The 17,502-nt window shown below is 43.9% G+C and overlaps 2 protein-coding genes across 4 annotated transcripts; one reads left to right on the forward strand and one right to left on the reverse strand.

The window, feature by feature from the left end:
* Positions 1-989: 989 nt before the first annotated feature.
* On the reverse strand, positions 990-14,641 carry LOC118360668 (proton-transporting V-type ATPase complex assembly regulator TMEM9-like). Of its 3 annotated transcripts, none has more exons than XM_035739955.2 (6): positions 14,386-14,641; positions 13,729-13,898; positions 12,839-12,930; positions 12,423-12,531; positions 4,405-4,536; positions 990-2,478 (listed from the first exon to the last, which is right to left on the reverse strand). In XM_035739955.2, exons 2-6 carry the CDS (start codon positions 13,822-13,824, stop codon positions 2,326-2,328), a joined length of 582 nt encoding a protein of 193 aa, XP_035595848.1. In that variant the 5' UTR covers positions 13,825-13,898; positions 14,386-14,641; the 3' UTR covers positions 990-2,325. The 3 variants fall into 3 exon arrangements, with proteins under 3 accessions (XP_035595848.1, XP_035595851.1, XP_035595850.1); XM_035739958.2 differs by having other exon boundaries at positions 13,729-13,892; positions 14,386-14,481; XM_035739957.2 differs by having other exon boundaries at positions 14,382-14,465.
* On the forward strand, positions 8,962-10,947 carry LOC118360669 (perforin-1-like). Its single transcript, XM_052484933.1, has 2 exons — positions 8,962-9,136; positions 10,398-10,947. The coding sequence occupies exon 2, from the start codon at positions 10,421-10,423 to the stop codon at positions 10,805-10,807; it is 387 nt and encodes a 128-aa protein (XP_052340893.1). The 5' UTR covers positions 8,962-9,136; positions 10,398-10,420; the 3' UTR covers positions 10,808-10,947.
* Positions 14,642-17,502: the final 2,861 nt, after the last annotated feature.

The following is a 17,502-nucleotide window of genomic DNA, read 5'->3' on the forward strand; positions in this document are numbered from 1 at the left end:
ATAATACAGAACATTAATAGACAAGAACAGAACTACATACATTTAAACAAAGACACACGTAGCATACACAAACTATTTTTGTCAAATTGGGGAGAGGCGTTGTGCCATTCGCTGTTACGTTATCGGCTTTTTGAAACCAGGTTTGCTCTTCATTTGAGCAATATGAGTAGGGAGTTCCATGCATTAATGGCTCTATATAATACTGTACGCTATTTGGGGACTGTGAAAAGACCCCTGGTGCATTCCTGGTGGGGTATGTGTCTGTGTCAGAGCAGTGTTTAAGTTGACTATGCAAACAATTTGGAATTTTCAACACAATGTTTCTAATAAAAAGTAGAATTGATGTAGTCAGTCTCTCCTCAACTCTTAGCAAAGAGAGACTGGCATGCATAGCATTTATATTGTCCCTCTGATTACAATGAAGAGCAAGACGTGCCGCTCTCTTCGAGGCCAGCTGCTGCTTAACTAGGTCTTTCCTTGCAGCACTCGACCACACGACTGGACAATAATAAAGATAAAATAAAACTAGAGTCTGCAGGACTTGCTTTTTGGAGTGTGGTGTCAAAAAGCAGAGAATGTCTTTATTAAGGACAGAACTCTCCCCATCTTTACAACCGTTTTGACCATGACAGTTTACAATCTAAGGTAACACAAAGTAACAGCTCTCTAAGTCTCAAATATAAAATACATTATGGTCATGGACTAAAGCTAAGTGCTGAATTGACAACATGTGCATGGTGTGGTACTATAGGTCTTGGGCCCAGGCCCAGTTAATACTTTACCTAATGTAGGACCACATCCATTTCCACATCATAATGTGCTGTGTGGCCATCTAGTGGTCATACGTCATACAGGCACCTCTGAAGATGAGGGATATGACGGCAGGTAACTCAAGCGACAAGGGGTTTAACATTGTCTATAAATACATAAGCAGCTTCAATCAAACTATGTTATACTGATTTCACCAAATAACTCCAACAGGATAAATATAAGCTCAACCAAGGTCCATTTTTACTGTTTTCCAAGCATGGTGTAGGCAATTACACAGACATTACAACATTGCAAGATCTCAGAACAGAGTCCAACTAAAATAAACAATGTAATAAAATCCTAGCCTATATCAAAACACACATATCAGTTGTCTTTAACATCAACATACAGGCCCTACCATATTCCTTTTGATAATTACATTCAAAATAAATGTCAATTAAGAGTACATCTGCATTAAAATACGTCAGCTAAAACATTAATTCAATAGACCTTTTCATCAATTCTCAATGTGTGTGTGTTTGAGGTAAAGCAGGCTAGCATAACTTCACCTCAGAATGTGATTGGAAATGTCCCCCCTCCACACACACAGCACAGAGCCTCAGTCGGTGCCAGTTAATGGAATGTGAGACAATCCACTGACTGCAATATTCCACTCTGGAATCATACAAAGACATTTGGCATTCCAGTGATTCTACAGTAAATGACTACATTACAATGACCGTTACAAGCTAAACTATCCGCATTTAGCATCCTCAGAGGTTTCACTCATCTGTGTCCACTCCAGGTAGAGACAGCCTATCAAACAACACATTTTTCAAAGCCAGCCAAACTATCAATCATCATTACAAGGCTAAATAAAGCAATACATTTTCCTTTCTTGTGTCTTTAAGTGCAAAGGATATCATCAGGAAGTGCAAAATGAACCACAAGTGGTTCTGATGATAAATAGTGCTTAAACTAAGGAATGAACTTGGCTTGGCACCAGCTAATAATTCAAGTAACCAATTACATGCCGGCAGCCTATTTACAGTGAGCCTATCATTCACAAGAATTCAGCCTACCGGTGCGCTGAGTTAGCTTCACAATACAACAATGCTACAATGAGGATTGAAAATTATTTGTAAAATGTGCTTAAGCATGTTAAAAATATTCTGAATCAGTCCTACTTTTTCAAAGCTTATTTTCGATAAAGTGATTGTAATATATCCAGTTCCATTTCCTGTTTTATCTTTCCATGAAGATGATGCAGAGATGATGATGCAACCACAACTTACACTTTGCTGTTTGGCTATACTCCTCATTTTGATACACATCTATATTCTCATGACAGCAACCACCATTTTGGAAACAAAGGACAAATGGGCCAGCGATCGTTCCAAACAGAATTGCCATAACGCTCATTAACAATCCTAAATGTGCAGGGACTGTATTGAAATGGCAAAGGGATTGAAATCCTGAAGAACAATATGTAGCTAGTGACAGTACAACAGCAGCAGATGTGGACGAAGCTTGGGAGGTGACTCTAGCCTCTGATCTGAAGTCAGCCATTGAGGTTTAACTAAGCATCTTGTGTCGGTCAAAGACAGTCTTGCGCTGTTCCTGGACCTGTTTTTTCCAGCGCTGCTGGGCTCCCTCTACCCGTTCCAGTACCGTGTTACCCCTGCCTCCCTGGGCAGCAGCAGCACACTCAGGCTGCGGCCGCATGTCCTGTATGGGAGGGGTCGAAGGGGAGAGACAGAGCGAGACAGAGAGATAGATACACAGAGAGGACACAGAGAGGAGAGACAGACAGACAGAGTGTACAGGACGTTACACACACCTGTTAAATCAGTGAAGTACAAACCAGTAGAATTGTTCCTCATAACCCTCACATCCCACAGCCTCCCGACAGACGTAACATTGCGTTGCAGATGTTAAGAAGCCATATCTTCCCGTTTCCTATGTGTGGTGTACAGTGCCTTCGGACAGTATTCAGACCGCTTGACATTTTGTTACATTACAGCATTATTTAAAAAAAAAAAAAATGTTTTTTTGATCCTCATCAATCCACACACAATACCCCATAATGACAAAGCAAAAACAGGTTAAGAATTTTTTACTAATTTATTAAAGAAATTGAAAAACTATCACATTTACAGTCTTGGCCAAAAGTTTTGAGAATGACACAAATATTAATTTTCACAAAGTCTGCTGCCTCAGTTTGTATGATGGCAATATGCATATACTCCAGAATGTTATGAAGAGTGATCAGATGAATTGCAATTGATTGCAAAGTCCCTCTTTGCCATGCAAATGAACTGAATCCCCAAAAAACAAGACAAGGTGAGCGCATTTGGGGAGTTTCTTCCATTCTTCTCTGCAGATCCTCTCAAGCTCTGTCAGGTTGGATGAGGAGGGTTGATCCACAGATATTTTCAGGCCTCTCCAAGTCTGGGCTCTGGCTGGGCCACTCAAGGACATTCAGAGACTTGTACCGAAGCCACTCCTGTGTTGCCTTGGCTGTGTGCTTAGGGTCGTTGTCCTGTTGGAAGGTGAACCTTTGCCCCAGTCTGAGGTCCTAAACGCTCTGGAGCAGGTTCTCATCAAGGATCTCTCTGTAATTTGCTCCGTTCATCTTGGCCTTGATCCTGACTAGTCTTCCAGTCCCTGCCGCTGAAAAACATCCCTACAACATGATGCTGCCACCACCATGCTTCACCGTAGGGATGGTACCAGGTTTCTTCCAGGTGTGACACTTGGCATTCAGACCAAAGAGTTCAATATTGGTTTCATCAGACCAGAGAATGGTGTTTCTCATGATCTTAAGAGTCTTTAGGTGACCATTGACAAACTCCAAGCGGGCTGTCATGTGCCTTTTACTGAGTAGGGGCTTCCGTCTGGCCACTCTACCATAAACTCTTATCACTCTACCTGATCGATGGAGTGCTACAGAGATGGTTGTCCATCTGGAAGGTTCGCCCATCTCATCAGAGGAACTCTAGATCTCTGTCAGAGTGATCATCGGGTTCTTGGTCACCTCCCTGACCAAGGCTCTTCTCCGTCGATTGCTCAGTTTGGCCCGGCGACCAGCTCTAGGAAGAGTCTTGGTGGTTCCATCCTTCTTCCATTTAAGAATGATGGAGGCCACTGTGTTCTTGGGGACCTTCAATGCTGCAGATATTTTTTGGGTACCCTTCCCCAGATCTGTGCCTCGACACAATAGAGTCTCAGAGCTCTACGGACAATTCCTTCGACCTCATGGCTTGGTTTTTGCTCTGACATGCACTGTCAACTGTGGGACCTTAAATAGACAGGTGTGTGCCTTTCCAAATCATGTCCAATCAATTGAATTTACCACAGGTGGATTCCAATCAAGTTGTAGAAACATCTCTAGGATGATCAATGGAAACAGGAGGCAATTGAGCTCAATTTCGAGTCTCATAGCAAAGGGTCTGAATACTTATGTAAATAAGGTATTCCTGTTTTTTATTTTTAATACATTTGCAAAAATGATGAGGTGGGGGTATTGTGTGTAGATTAATGAGGATTGTTTTTGTTTAATCCATTTCAGAATTAGGCTGTAACATAACAAAATGTGTAAGAAGTTAAGGGGTCTGAATACTTTCCGAAGGCACTGTATATCTGTTTATATACCTCAGAGTCGTCTTCATTGTGAAGGGGTTGGATGTAGGGGTCATGTTTACGGATGAGAGGTTCAACCAGCAGCAGGAACAACATGTAGAGTAGCAGAGAGCCCACCACTGACAGGTAGATGATGATCGTCACCTGGGGATGGAAAATAAATGTAGCTTGGATTCAAGTTTAGCAGACAAAGACTTTGGCTGCTTTCTGACATGCTAAGGCAAACATTTGACAAGTTAAACATGCAGGGGTACAAAGACAGGAAAGGAAGAACAGGGCTCCGGGCAGCCGAGCGGAAATGGAGGAAAACTCGCCTCCCTGCGGACCTGGCATCCTTTCACTCCCTCCTCTCTACATTTTCCTCCTCTGTCTCTGCTGCTAAAGCCACTTTCTACCATTCTAAATTCCAAGCATCTGCCTCTAACCCTAGGAAGCTCCCTTCTCCTCCCTCCTGAATCCTCCCCCTCCCTCCTCCCTCTCTGCAGATGACTTCGTCAACCATTTTGAAAGAAGGTCGATGACATCCGATCCTCGTTTGCTAAGTCAAACGACACCGCTGGTTCTGCTCACACTGCCCTACCCTATGCTCTGACCTCTTTCTCCCCTCTCTCTCCAGATGAAATCTCGCGTCTTGTGACGGCCCAACAACCTGCCCGCTTGACCCTATCCCCTCCTCTCTTCTCCAGACCATTTCCGGAGACCTTCTCCCTTACCTCACCTCGCTCATCAACTCATCCCTGACCACTGGCTACGTCCCTCCCGTCTTCAAGAGAGCGAGAGTTGCACCCCTTCTGAAAAAACCTACACTCGATCCCTCCGATGTCAACAACTACAGACCAGTATCCCTTCTCTCTTTTCTCTCCAAAACTCTTGAGCGTGCCGTCCTTGGCCAGCTCTACCGCTATCTCTCTCAGAATGACCTTCTTGATCCAAATCAGTCAGGTTTCAAGACTAGTCATTCAACTGAGACTGCTCTTCTCTGTATCACGGAGGCGCTCCGCACTGCTAAAGCTAACTCTCTCTCCTCTGCTCTCATCCTTCTAGACCTATCGGCTGCCTTCGATACTGTGAACCATCAGATCCTCCTCTCCACCCTCTCCGAGTTGGGCATCTCCGGCGCGGCCCACGCTTGGATTGCGTCCTACCTGACAGGTCGCTCCTACCAGGTGGCGTGGCGAGAATCTGTCTCCTCACCACGCGCTCTCACCACTGGTGTCCCCCAGGGCTCTGTTCTAGGCCCTCTCTTATTCTCGCTATACACCAAGTCACTTGGCTCTGTCATAACCTCACATGGTCTCTCCTATCATTGCTATGCAGACGACACACAATTAATCTTCTCCTTTCCCCCTTCTGATGACCAGGTGGCGAATCGCATCTCTGCATGTCTGGCAGACATATCAGTGTGGATGACGGATCACCACCTCAAGCTGAACCTCAGCAAGACGGAGCTCCTCTTCCTCCCGGGGAAGGACTGCCCGTTCCATGATCTCGCCATCACGGTTGACAACTCCATTGTGTCCTCCTCCCAGAGCGCTAAGAACCTTGGCGTGATCCTGGACAACACCCTGACGTTCTCAACTAACATCAAGGCGGTGTCCCGTTCCTGTAGGTTCATGCTCTACAACATCCCAGAGTACGACCCTGCCTCACACAGGAAGCGGCGCAGGTCCTAATCCAGGCACTTGTCATCTCCGTCTTGATTACTGCAACTCGCTGTTGGCTGGGCTCCCTGCCTGTGCCATTAAACCCTACAACTCATCCAGAACGCCGCAGCCCGTCTGGTGTTCAACCTTCCCAAGTTCTCTCACGTCACCCCGCTCCTCCGCTCTCTCCACTGGCTTCCAGTTGAAGCTCGCATCCGCTACAAGACCATGGTGCTCGCCTACGGAGCTGTGAGGGAACGGCACCTCAGTACCTCCAGGCTCTGATCAGGCCCTACACCCAAACAAGGGCACTGCGTTCATCCACCTCTGCCTGCTCGCCTCCCTACCACTGAGGAAGTACAGTTCCCGCTCAGCCCAGTCAAAACTGTTCGCTGCTCTGGCCCCCAATGGTGGAACAAACTCCCTCACGACGCCAGGACAGCGGAGTCAATCACCACCTTCCGGAGACACCTGAAACCCCACCTCTTCAAGGAATACCTAGGATAGGGTAAGTAAGGGTAAGTAATCCTTCTCACCCCCCTTCTCCCCCAACAAGATTTAGATGCAAGTGGCTGTTCCACTGGTTGTCATAAGGTGTATGCACCAATTTGTAAGTCGCTCTGGATAAGAGCGTCTGCTAAATGACTTAAATGTAATGTAAATGTAAATGGAAGGATATATCTAAAAAGCAGGAGAGGGATATTTCACATGTTATTTGTTATTTATATATTAGAAATAATATTACTATTCAGTTTATTTGCAAATACAGACACATAGTATTGTATGTAAAAAAGAATGGACATTTTTTAAATAAAAAACTGAAGAATAGAATAGATGTTAATGTATAAATTGATGATAAATTATGATATTTGTTGAAAACAGGTGCCTGCTGAGGGCTGGGAGATATGGGCTGGGTGACTCACTATGTACAATACCAATCAAAAGTTTGCACACACCTACTAATCCAAAGGTTTTTCTTTATTTTTACTATTTCTACAAAATATATTATAGATTTGAGATTCTTCAAAGTAGCAACCCTTTGCCTTGACAGATTTGCACACTCTTGGCATTCTCTCAACTAGCTTCACCTGGAATGCTTTTCCAACAGTTTTGAAGGAATTCCAACATGCTGAGCACTCGTTGGCTTTTCCTTCACTCTGCGGTCCAACTCATCCCAAACCATCTCAATTGAGTTGAGGTCGGTTGATTGTGGAGGCCAGGTCATCTGATGCAGCACCCCATCATTCTCTTTGGTCAAATAGCCCTTACACAGCCTGGAGGTTTGTTGGGTTATTGTCCTGTTGAACAACAAATGATGGTCCCACTAAGCACAAACCAGATGGGATGGTGTATCGCTGCAGAATGCTGTGGTAGCCATGCTGGCTAAGTGTGCCCTGAATTTGAAATAAATCCCTGACAGTGTCGCCACCCCCACACCTCCTCCTCCATGCTTCATGGTGGGAACCACAAATGCGGGATCATCCGTTCACTTACTCTGTGTCTCACAAAGACATGGCGGTTGGAACCAAAAATCTCAAATTTGGACTCATCAGACCAAAGAACAGATTTAAACCATTCTAATGTCCATTGCTCGTGTTTCTTGGCCCAAGCAAGTCTCTTCTTATTATTGGTGTCCTTTAGTAGTGGTTTCTTTGCAGCAATTTCATGAAGGCCTGATGTTGATGTTGAGATGTGTCTGTTGGAGGAGAGGGCTATTTCATATATTATTTTTTATTTACACACTGAACAAAAATATAAAAGCAACATGTGAAATGTTAGTCCCATGTTTCAAGAGCTTAAATATAAGATTCCAGAAATGTTCCATATTGGGCACAAATTTGTTTACATCTCTGTTAGTGAGCATTTCTCCTTTGCCAAGATAATACATCCACCTGACAAGTATGGCATATGAAGAAGCTAATTAAAATGCATGATCATTACACAGGTGCACCTTGTTCAATAAAAGGCCCCTCTAAAAACGAATGTGCCGTTTTGTCACACAACACAATGCCACAGATGTCTTAAGTTTTGAGGGGGCGTGGAACTGGCATGCTGACTGCAGAAACGTCCACCAGAGTTGTTGGCAGAAAATGTACACGTGGTCTGCGGTTGTGAGGCCAGTTGGACGTACTGTCAAATTCTCTTAAACTGCATTGGAGGCGGCATATGGTATAGAAATTAACATTCAATTCTCTGGCAACTTCAATGGTGGACATTCCTGCAGCCAGCGTGCCAATTGCATGCTCCCTCAAAATATCGGTGGCATTGAGCTGTGTGACAAAACTGCACATTTTAGAGTGGCCTTTTAATGTCCCCAGCACAAGGTGCACCTGTGTAATGACCATGCTGTTTAATATGCCACACCTGTCAGGTGGATGGATTGTCTTGGCAAAGGAGAAATGCTCACTAACAGGGATGTAAACACATTTGTGCATAACATTTGAGAGAAATAAGCATATGGAACATTTCTGGGATATTTTATTTCACCACATGAAACATTTGACCCACACTTTACATTTTCTGGTTATTTTTTTGTTCAGAGTCGAATACACAACAGAATATAAGTTTATATATACATTATACAGTGATGATGTTTGTAGAAAACAGGTGCCACCAACTCAGTGGGTCCTTGAGCAGACCACTTAACCCTTAACCTGCTCCACAGGTGCTGCTCTGTAGCTGACCCTGTGCTGCACGTGGCGCAGAGCAGCGCTTGGAGCAGGTTGGGGGTTTAGTGACTCAAGGGCAGGTGGTAACTGAGATGATGCCAACAACCCTGAGATGATGCCAAGTTCTGTTTGTCTAAATATGACACTTGGTATTGCCATATTGGTCAAAAGTCTGGCCATCATTTAATCAGCATTAAAGGTTAAAATGTAACACTTGTACTGTAGGTGCTTCTGCCTCCATGTGCTCTCATTGGTTGAGGAATCCCTGAGAACAGACCACCTGTGGGTTATCTTTGGGGGCATACTGTATGTTGGGGGTGAATTGGAGAAGCCTGATGAAGTATTTATAAACAGCGATTGGGCACAGACAAACCATCAGCGGTTGGTTCCCCTGAGATACAGACCATCGTCTACAGACTCTACATAGCACAGGTAAGATCTAGTCCAGTCTCATCTTTATATAGTTTTAATGAGTCCTGTAACACATGTACAGCATAGCACTGTACCACTAACAAAGTGTTGTATCTCCTCTTCTCTGAAGACTGTTAGTGTTGTATCTCCTCTTCTCTGAAGACTGTTAGTGTTGTATCTCCTCTCTGAACACTGTTAGTGTTGTATCTCCTCTTCTCTCTGAAGACTATTAGTGTTGTATCTCCTCTTCTCTCTGAAGACTGTTAGTGTTGTATCTCCTCTTCTCTCTGAAGACTATTAGTGTTGTATCTCCTCTTCTCTCTGAAGACTGTTAGTGTTGTATCTCCTCTTCTCTCTGAATACTGTTAGTGTTGTATCTCCTCTTCTCTGAAGACTGTTAGTGTTGTATCTCCTCTTCTCTCTGAAGACTGTTAGTGTTGTATCTCCTCTTCTCTCTGAAGACTGTTAGTGTTGTATCTCCTCTTCTCTGAAGACTGTTAGTGTTGTATCTCCTCTTCTCTGAAGACTGTTAGTGTTGTATCTCCTCTTCTCTGAAGACTGTTAGTGTTGTATCTCCTCTTCTCTGAAGACTGTTAGTGTTGTATCTCCTCTTCTCTGAAGACTGTTAGTGTTGTATCTCCTCTTCTCTGAAGACTGTTAGTGTTGTATCTCCTCTTCTCTGAAGACTGTTAGTGTTGTATCTCCTCTTCTCTGAACACTATTAGTGTTGTATCTCCTCTTCTCTCTGAAGACTATTAGTGTTGTATCTCCTCTTCTCTCTGAAGACTGTTAGTGTTGTATCTCCTCTTCTCTCTGAAGACTGTTAGTGTTGTATCTCCTCTTCTCTCTGAAGACTGGTAGTGTTGTATCTCCTCTTCTCTCTGAAGACTGGTAGTGTTGTATCTCCTCTTCTCTCTGAAGACTATTAGTGTTGTATCTCCTCTTCGCACTGCTCCCGGCCCGCCACAGGAGTCGCTGGTGCGCGATGAGTTAAGGATATCCCTACGGGCCAAGCCCTCCCTAACCCGGACGACGCTGGGCCGATTGTGCGTCGCCCCACGGACCTCCCGGCCGCGTCCTGTTGCGACAGAGCCTGGGCGCGAACCCAGTCTCTGGTGGCACAGCTGGCGCTGCAGTACAGCGCCCTTAACCACTGCGCCACCCGGGAGGCCCGACTCAGGTTCTTCCTGACTCTCATGTGGCTTGACTAAGCTATATTTTGTCATCCTGTTGACATGCAAATGTATTTGAACCCCTCCCTTCTATTTCTTCCCTCTCTTAGTTTTCTTTCCCCTACTGAAAGCCATGGCCCCCCTCTCTCTGGGACTGCTGTTTCTCTGTATGCTGGTGGGCGTCCATGGTGCAAATGTCAGGGTGTCCGGCCTTCATGCCAGCGGCCTTCGAGGGGACCCTGCTGGTAATTACCCTGACCCCTACGTCAAGGTTTGGTGTGGTGGCGAATCCGGTGGCATGACAGACTGGCACAAGGATACTCAAAACCCATCCTGGAGTGCTGTATTCAACTTTCTGAATGTGCCTTCCAGTGCTTCCCTCAAGTTTGAGATCTGGGACAAGGACCTAAACTTCGATGACCACCTGGGAACCTGCACCACTAACCTCCAGTTTGGCAGTCACAGCGTAACCTGCGGTCTGAGGAGTGGAACCTTCTACTACACTTACAGTTACCAGTAAACCAGCCATAATGTACAACATCAGTTACCAGTAAACCAGCCATAATGTACAACATTAGGCCATCACATACCTTAATGAAATTCTAATGAATTTTACTGATGAACATTAAGCCCTAAATAAAAACTTCTTTCTGAACAATGGTCTCAGTCTGGTTATCTCATTTATTTGGACAGAGAAGCTACATGTTTTACATTTCACACTATACTGCAGCAATTTGGATTAGAGATTAAATGTTTCATATTAGGCAACAATACAGAATGTCACCTTTTATTTGAGGGTATTTTCATACATACAGATAACAGATCTTAATTTGATCACTTTTGTTGCTGAGAATTTTCCTATGCCACATAAATTCACTGAATCCCCACACTAACCCACAGTTATATTAACAGTACTGAACTTTCATGAAGCCTAACTATTGTCTAGCTAATAGTTTAATCACCAAACAAGCACATTGTGGAGTAAAGGTTAAAATCCTGTTGCTGCACGATTATTTTGCTATGACAATACTGGTCAAATACAGATCCTACATCTGTATCTGTTTTACTGTTCAGAAACGAAAGCACTTTTTGCATCTATTCCTCCATTTAAAGAAGTCAAGTATTTGGACAAATTCACTGATAGTTTATTAAAGTAGTCAAAAGTTTAGTATTCGGACCCATATTCCTAGCACGCGATGACTACATCAAGCTTGTGACACTACAAACACATTTTTTTTGTGTTTTGGATTATGTTTTGTCCAATAAGAACTGAACGGTGAATACACTTTTATTGTAAATAAGAATAGATGTTTCTGAATACTACTACATCAATACAGATGCATGGTAAGGAATAATCATGAATGAATTGTGAATAATGACGAATGAGAAAGTTAGAGGACACAAATATCATACCCCCCAAAAGTATGATTGTTATCCGTGAGAGATTAGCATTTCTTAAGGGGTAATGTATGGGGGTATGATCATCATTTTCACGATTGATTCATTATTATCCGTAGTAATGGTGTCATCCACATTAATGTAGAAGTGTTCAAAAACATCTATCTTATTTACAATAAAAGTGACTTCAAAATTACACAATACATTATTCACCATTCAGTTCATATTGGGCAAAATATATATGTAAAACACGACTGAAAAAGGGTGTTTGTTATCAAACCAATAATTTGTGTCCTGGGATTAGTTTAAAACAGCCAGCAACATGGTTTGTGAAATTATTTAAAATGCGGACAAATCCGGCACAAAATGAAAAAAGGTATCTCCAGTAATTTGGGCCATATGTTTTGAATGGGCTATAGACAAGCCGTTTGCATTGTTGTAAAGCTGCAAGCATGCCTGTCGCGAAGCTGTGCCTTTTCCTCTCTGGCACTCAGAGGCTGAGAAAGTCAGTAGGGCTGAAGGATGTGATAGTATCATATGATAAACAAATAAACACTGAAGGGACTGACTAATGTATGGATGGCCAGTCAATCTGTTCCTTTACTAATGATGTAACTTGTTGATTATCATACTCCTTCCCTACACCATAGTCTCTTCAGCATTAAAACGGGTCACTTTTGACCAGGTAATATCAGTTGAAATCAACTCTGTGTGTCAATGTAAAGGGTCAGTAGTACCTTGATGGTGTTGCTGCTGCGTTCCTCATACTTGCACTCACACAGCAGACAGTAGGCCTCCACATCATGGCCTGGCACTGGCATGGGCTCCACTACATGGAGGCAGTTACTGAGCACAGACAAAGGTACACACATTATAAATAACTAGTCTCTTATGATTAGTCTACTGCCTCTATGTTAGTCCAAGATGTAAGCCTGACACTTTTATTCATTCTTTCCAGAACTACATTGAACTACGAAGACATCGATCAGCAAATTGTGTGCGTGGGGGATCCTTAAATCCACAGCTTCATGACAGAACTAGTTAAATGTACTGTGGAAGACAACAGGAGTGAACAAAGATGAGTGACTGAGTTAGACCAGATTGTGAGTTCTGCATGTTGTGCATTGGGCCTATGTGATAGAACATTTCTCACCAATCTTTCTGGGAGACATTCCTGCTGTAGATGTGTCCAGTGATGTTCCTGTAGGGTGGACAGATACACTTGCAGCGCACGTCTTCAAAACTCTGTGAACATAGAGAATAACATTATCGTCATGGGGGTCTTCAACACAGTGATTTGTTAGCCTGTACTCTCAGAAAAAAATATGATAACTAGAACCTAAAAGGGTTCTTCGGCTGTCCCCATAGGAGAACCCTTTGAAGAACTCTTATTGGTTCCACGTAAAACATCCTTTTGGGTTCCATGTAGAACCTTTTCCACAGAGGGTTCTACCTGAAACCAAAAAGGGTTATCCTATAGATGGGTTAGCAAACAAAGTCCCGAAAACGATGTGCTGCAATCAGGCAGAAGTCCGTGTGTTGCTGTGATTCTGGATGGTCAGATTACTAGCAACAATGACAAGAAGCTGCCATGTGGGGAATCGTAGGTTGCTCGTTTCAACTCATTTTATCTTGAGGTCTATGCTAATATGGCAAAAATCCCCTAGCTAGCTAACCAACAACTGTGACAATGTATTTGAGAGACAACAAGCGCACATTGTGTGTAAACTTATTTATGTTTTCATTAAACATTCAAAATATAGTCAAAATATATATAATAAATATATTTAACATGTTGCCAACAATCTATGCCAACTCTGTCTGTTCTGCCACATAGTCGCTGAACAACCAACCCGTCTATGGGGATGGCCGAAGAACCCTTTTTTTATAAGAGTGTGGTCCTAGATCTGTTTGTGCTGTCTTATCAACTGACAATGACCGCAGACAGCACAAACAGATCTGGGACCAGGCTAATGATTTGTGTGAGCATCATCAGAAATTGACACTGTACACCAGTGAGTATGGCCCCGTCAATGAACATACCTTGCTTGCATGTGCAAACGAGAACACCTCACAGAGCAGCACAAGCAGCAAGCCAAATAGGAGAGACCTGGAACTCTGTTCTCTCCTGGATGACATACTGACAGACAGGAAGACAGGTAGCAATCTCCTCAATCTGGACTGGAGGAGGAAGACCACTGACCGAGCTGTATCTGGGAGGGAGGGGAGAGGTGGTCGGTCACACGCACACTCTTTTTATGGTAAGTTTTCCCACAGGTTTGCTTTTGCTACATTTTTAAATAAACAAATGTATTTACAACTGCTGTCAAGAGTAACGTTGATTCTTGAGATCATTCGTACCCCATCAGAACCCCAAATCTAAGCATGTTTTACCCAAATGAGTAAATGTAAACACTATTTAGCCTAAGTTTGATATATGGGATGGTCAGTCTTTGCATTCATAGCTATATCTCAGCTTTGTTATTGTTTTAACTGATGATTTCTGCTTTAACGTTAATAGCTGACTAACAGTAGCTAGCATGCTTTCGATAAAGGCCTTTATTAGAGGCTAAGTCGTTAGTGTCATTAATTAATATGTGTATGTGGCAAAAGTAACATTACAAATTCCACACCAGCGTAATATGTATTAGCTTGCAAATACCTGTCGTGTAAAATGTTATTTATTTGCTACGCACATACCACAGGACTTCCGCTTTTCCTTGTTCTTCTTCAGTGGAGTGTAATGGCGGTTGGTAGCGAACTGTGAGTGCCTTATCGCCACCTTCTGGGCTGGAATAGAAAGACCAGAGCCATAGGTTTTTCATTGGAAAGGACGGGTGTATTTAGGATTCCTGGCAATGCACAAATTATTTACATATTTGAATGCAATTGAATGCTTGCTGGGGGAAAAGCCTCAGTCCAGCATGTGAAATATTGGCTAAAATGTCTGTTTACGATGTGTAGCCTGATGTATCATTTAACATTTGAGTCATTAAGCAGACACTCTTATCCAGAGTGACTTACAGGAACAATTAGGGTTAAGTGCCTTGCTCAAAGGCACATCGACATATTTTTTACCTTGTCGGCTCGGGGATTCAAACCAGTGACCCTTCGGTTACTGGCTCAACGCTCTAACCACTAGGCTGCCTGCCGCCCTCGAATCCTCTCTTTAGCTGTAACGTAAACCCTGCTTCTTCTTCTTGACCCGATCAATATCTCTATTTCCTGGTAATCCTATCATATATATTCTTTCAACCTAGACTCTAGGCTACCTTTTAATACGTCATACAAATCAATAACGCACGGATGCAGCTGAAAACACTTGAGGTCCTAGTCATCATGGGGAGAAATGGCAGAGGGAGACACTGATACTTCTTTAATGAGCTTTAACATCAGTGTAAACACTTCTCTGTATTGTCTGGTTGTCTTCCTCTTTCCCTCCACCTGTATCTGTATTTCAGACTGGTCTCATAGACTAGACGGAACATAGTTAAAGTAAGTCCAGGACAATGAAATTAGTGTGATATGTTTTGTTTGGTATAGTTATATAAGGCAGAAGGTCAACTCTACTGGAGGGATGCTCAGGCATAGTGCCCACGAAGCTCATCGCTAAACTAAGGACTCTGGGACAAAGCACCTCCCTCTGCAAATGGATCCTGGACTTCCTGATGGGCCTCCCCCAGGTGGTAAGAGTAGGCAACAACACGTCTGCCACGCTGATCCTCAACACTGGGGCCCCTCAGGGGTGTGTACTTAGTCCCCTCCTGTATTCCCTGTTCACCGACGACTGTGTGGCCAAACACGACTCCAACATCATTATTAAGTTTGCTGACGACACAACAGTGGTAGGCCTGATCACCGACAACAATGAGACAACCTATAGGGAGGAGGTCAGAGAACTGGCAGTGTGTTGCCAGGACAACAACCTCTCCCTCAATGTGAGCAAGACCAAGGAGCTGATCGTGGACTACAGGAAAAGGCGGGCCGAACAGGCCCCCATTAACATCGACAGGATTATGGTGGAGCGGTTCCTTGATGTCCACATCACTAACTAACTATCATGGTCCAAACATACCAAGACAGTCGTGAAGAGGGCACGACAAAACCTTTACCCCCTCAGGAGACTGAAAATATTTGGTATGGGTCCCCAGATCATCAAAAGGTTCTACTGCTGCACCATCGAGAGCATCCTGACCAGTTGTATCACCGCCTGGTATGGCAACTGCTCGGCATCTGACCGTAAGGCACTACAGAGGGTAGTGCGAACGGCCCAGTACATCACCAAGCTTCCTGCCATCCATGACCTATTTAATAACTGGTGTCAGAGGAAGGCCCAAAAAATTGTCAGAGACTCCAGTCACCCAAGTTATAGACTGTTTTCTCTGCTACCACATGGCAAGCGGTACCGGAGTGCCAAGTCTAGGACCAAAAGGCTCCTCAACAACTTCTATCCTATAAGTCTTCTATAAGACTGCTGAACAATTCATAAAATCACCAACGGACAATTTACATTGACCCCCTCCCTTTTGTACACTGCTGCTACTCACTGTTTGTTTGTTACCTATGCATAGTCATTTCGCCCCCACCTACATGTACAGATTACCTCAACTAGCCTGTACCCCTGCACACTGACTCTGTACCGGTGCCCTCTGTATATAGCCTCCACACTGACTCTGTACCGGTACCCCTGTATAGAGCCCGTTATTGTTATTCTTATTGTGTTACTTATTATTATAATTTTTTATTTTAGACCGACCTCAGCGGGGCCGATCCGAGGACCTCACTAAACCATCCAATCGGTAGTAGCGACGGGCGGTGTGTACAAAGGGCAGGGACTTAATCAACGCAAGCTTATGACCCGCGCTTACTGGGAATTCCTTGTTTAGTCAACTTGGTAAATATTTTCTTCTTCTTGAACTGCACTGTTGGTTAAGGGCTTGTAAGTAAGCATTTCACGGTAAAGTCTACATTTGCTGTATTCGGCACGTGACGAATAAATAAAGTTTGATTTACCACACACACACACACACCTTTTAAACCCCCTATGCTCCTTTGAGACCCCTCTTTCAAAGTCACTGAGATCTCTTCTTCTAGCCATGGTAGCCCAAATAATGGACAACTGGGTATTTTTGTACATGACTCTAAGCATGATGGGATGTTACTTGCTTAATTAACTCTGGAACCACAGCTGTGTGGAAGCACCTGCTTTCAATATACGTTGTATCCCTAATTTATTTAAGTGTTTTCTTTATTTTGGCGGTCAACAATATTAGGAGAGGACTTCAGGAAATAGCAGAGGGAGCACCCCCCCTATCCACATTGATGGGACCAAAGAGGAGAAGGTGGAAAGCTTCAAGTTCCTCGGCGTACACATCACTGACAAACTGAAATGGTCCACCCACACAGACAGTGTGGTGAAGAAGGCGCAACAGCGCCTCTTCAACCTCAGGAGGCTAACGAAATTTGGCCTAACACCTAAAACCCTCACAAACTTTTACAGATGCACAATTGTAAGCATCCTGTCGGGCTTTATCACCGCCTGGTATGGCAACTGCACCACCCACAACCGCAAAGCTCTCCAGAGGGTGGTGCAGTCTGCTCGACGCATTACCGGGGGTAAACTTCCTGCCCTCCTGGACACCTACAGCACCCAATGCCACAGGAAGGCCAAAAAGATCATCAAGGACATCAACCACCTGAGCCACTGCCTGTTCACCCCGCTGTCATCCAGGAGGTGAGGTCAGTACAGGTGCATCAAAGTTGGGACCGAGAGACTGAAAAACAGCTTCTATCTCAAGGCCGTCAGACTGCTAAACA

Source organism: Oncorhynchus keta, chromosome 28 (assembly GCF_023373465.1).
Source record: "Oncorhynchus keta strain PuntledgeMale-10-30-2019 chromosome 28, Oket_V2, whole genome shotgun sequence".
Classification (NCBI taxonomy): domain Eukaryota; kingdom Metazoa; phylum Chordata; class Actinopteri; order Salmoniformes; family Salmonidae; genus Oncorhynchus; species Oncorhynchus keta.

Coding starts and splice junctions, on each gene's coding strand:
- LOC118360669 (XM_052484933.1), top strand. CDS start 10,421: ATGGCCCCCCTCTCTCTGGGACTGCTGTTTCTCTGTATGCTGGTGGGC.
- LOC118360668 (XM_035739955.2), bottom strand. CDS start 13,824: ATGTCATCCAGGAGAGAACAGAGTTCCAGGTCTCTCCTATTTGGCTTG. Junction 4,537..12,422: donor GCAGCAGCAACACCATCAAG/GTACTACTGACC, acceptor TTCCATCCCCAG/GTGACGATCATCATCTACCT. Junction 2,479..4,404: donor ACAATGAAGACGACTCTGAG/GTATATAAACAG, acceptor CCTCCCATACAG/GACATGCGGCCGCAGCCTGA.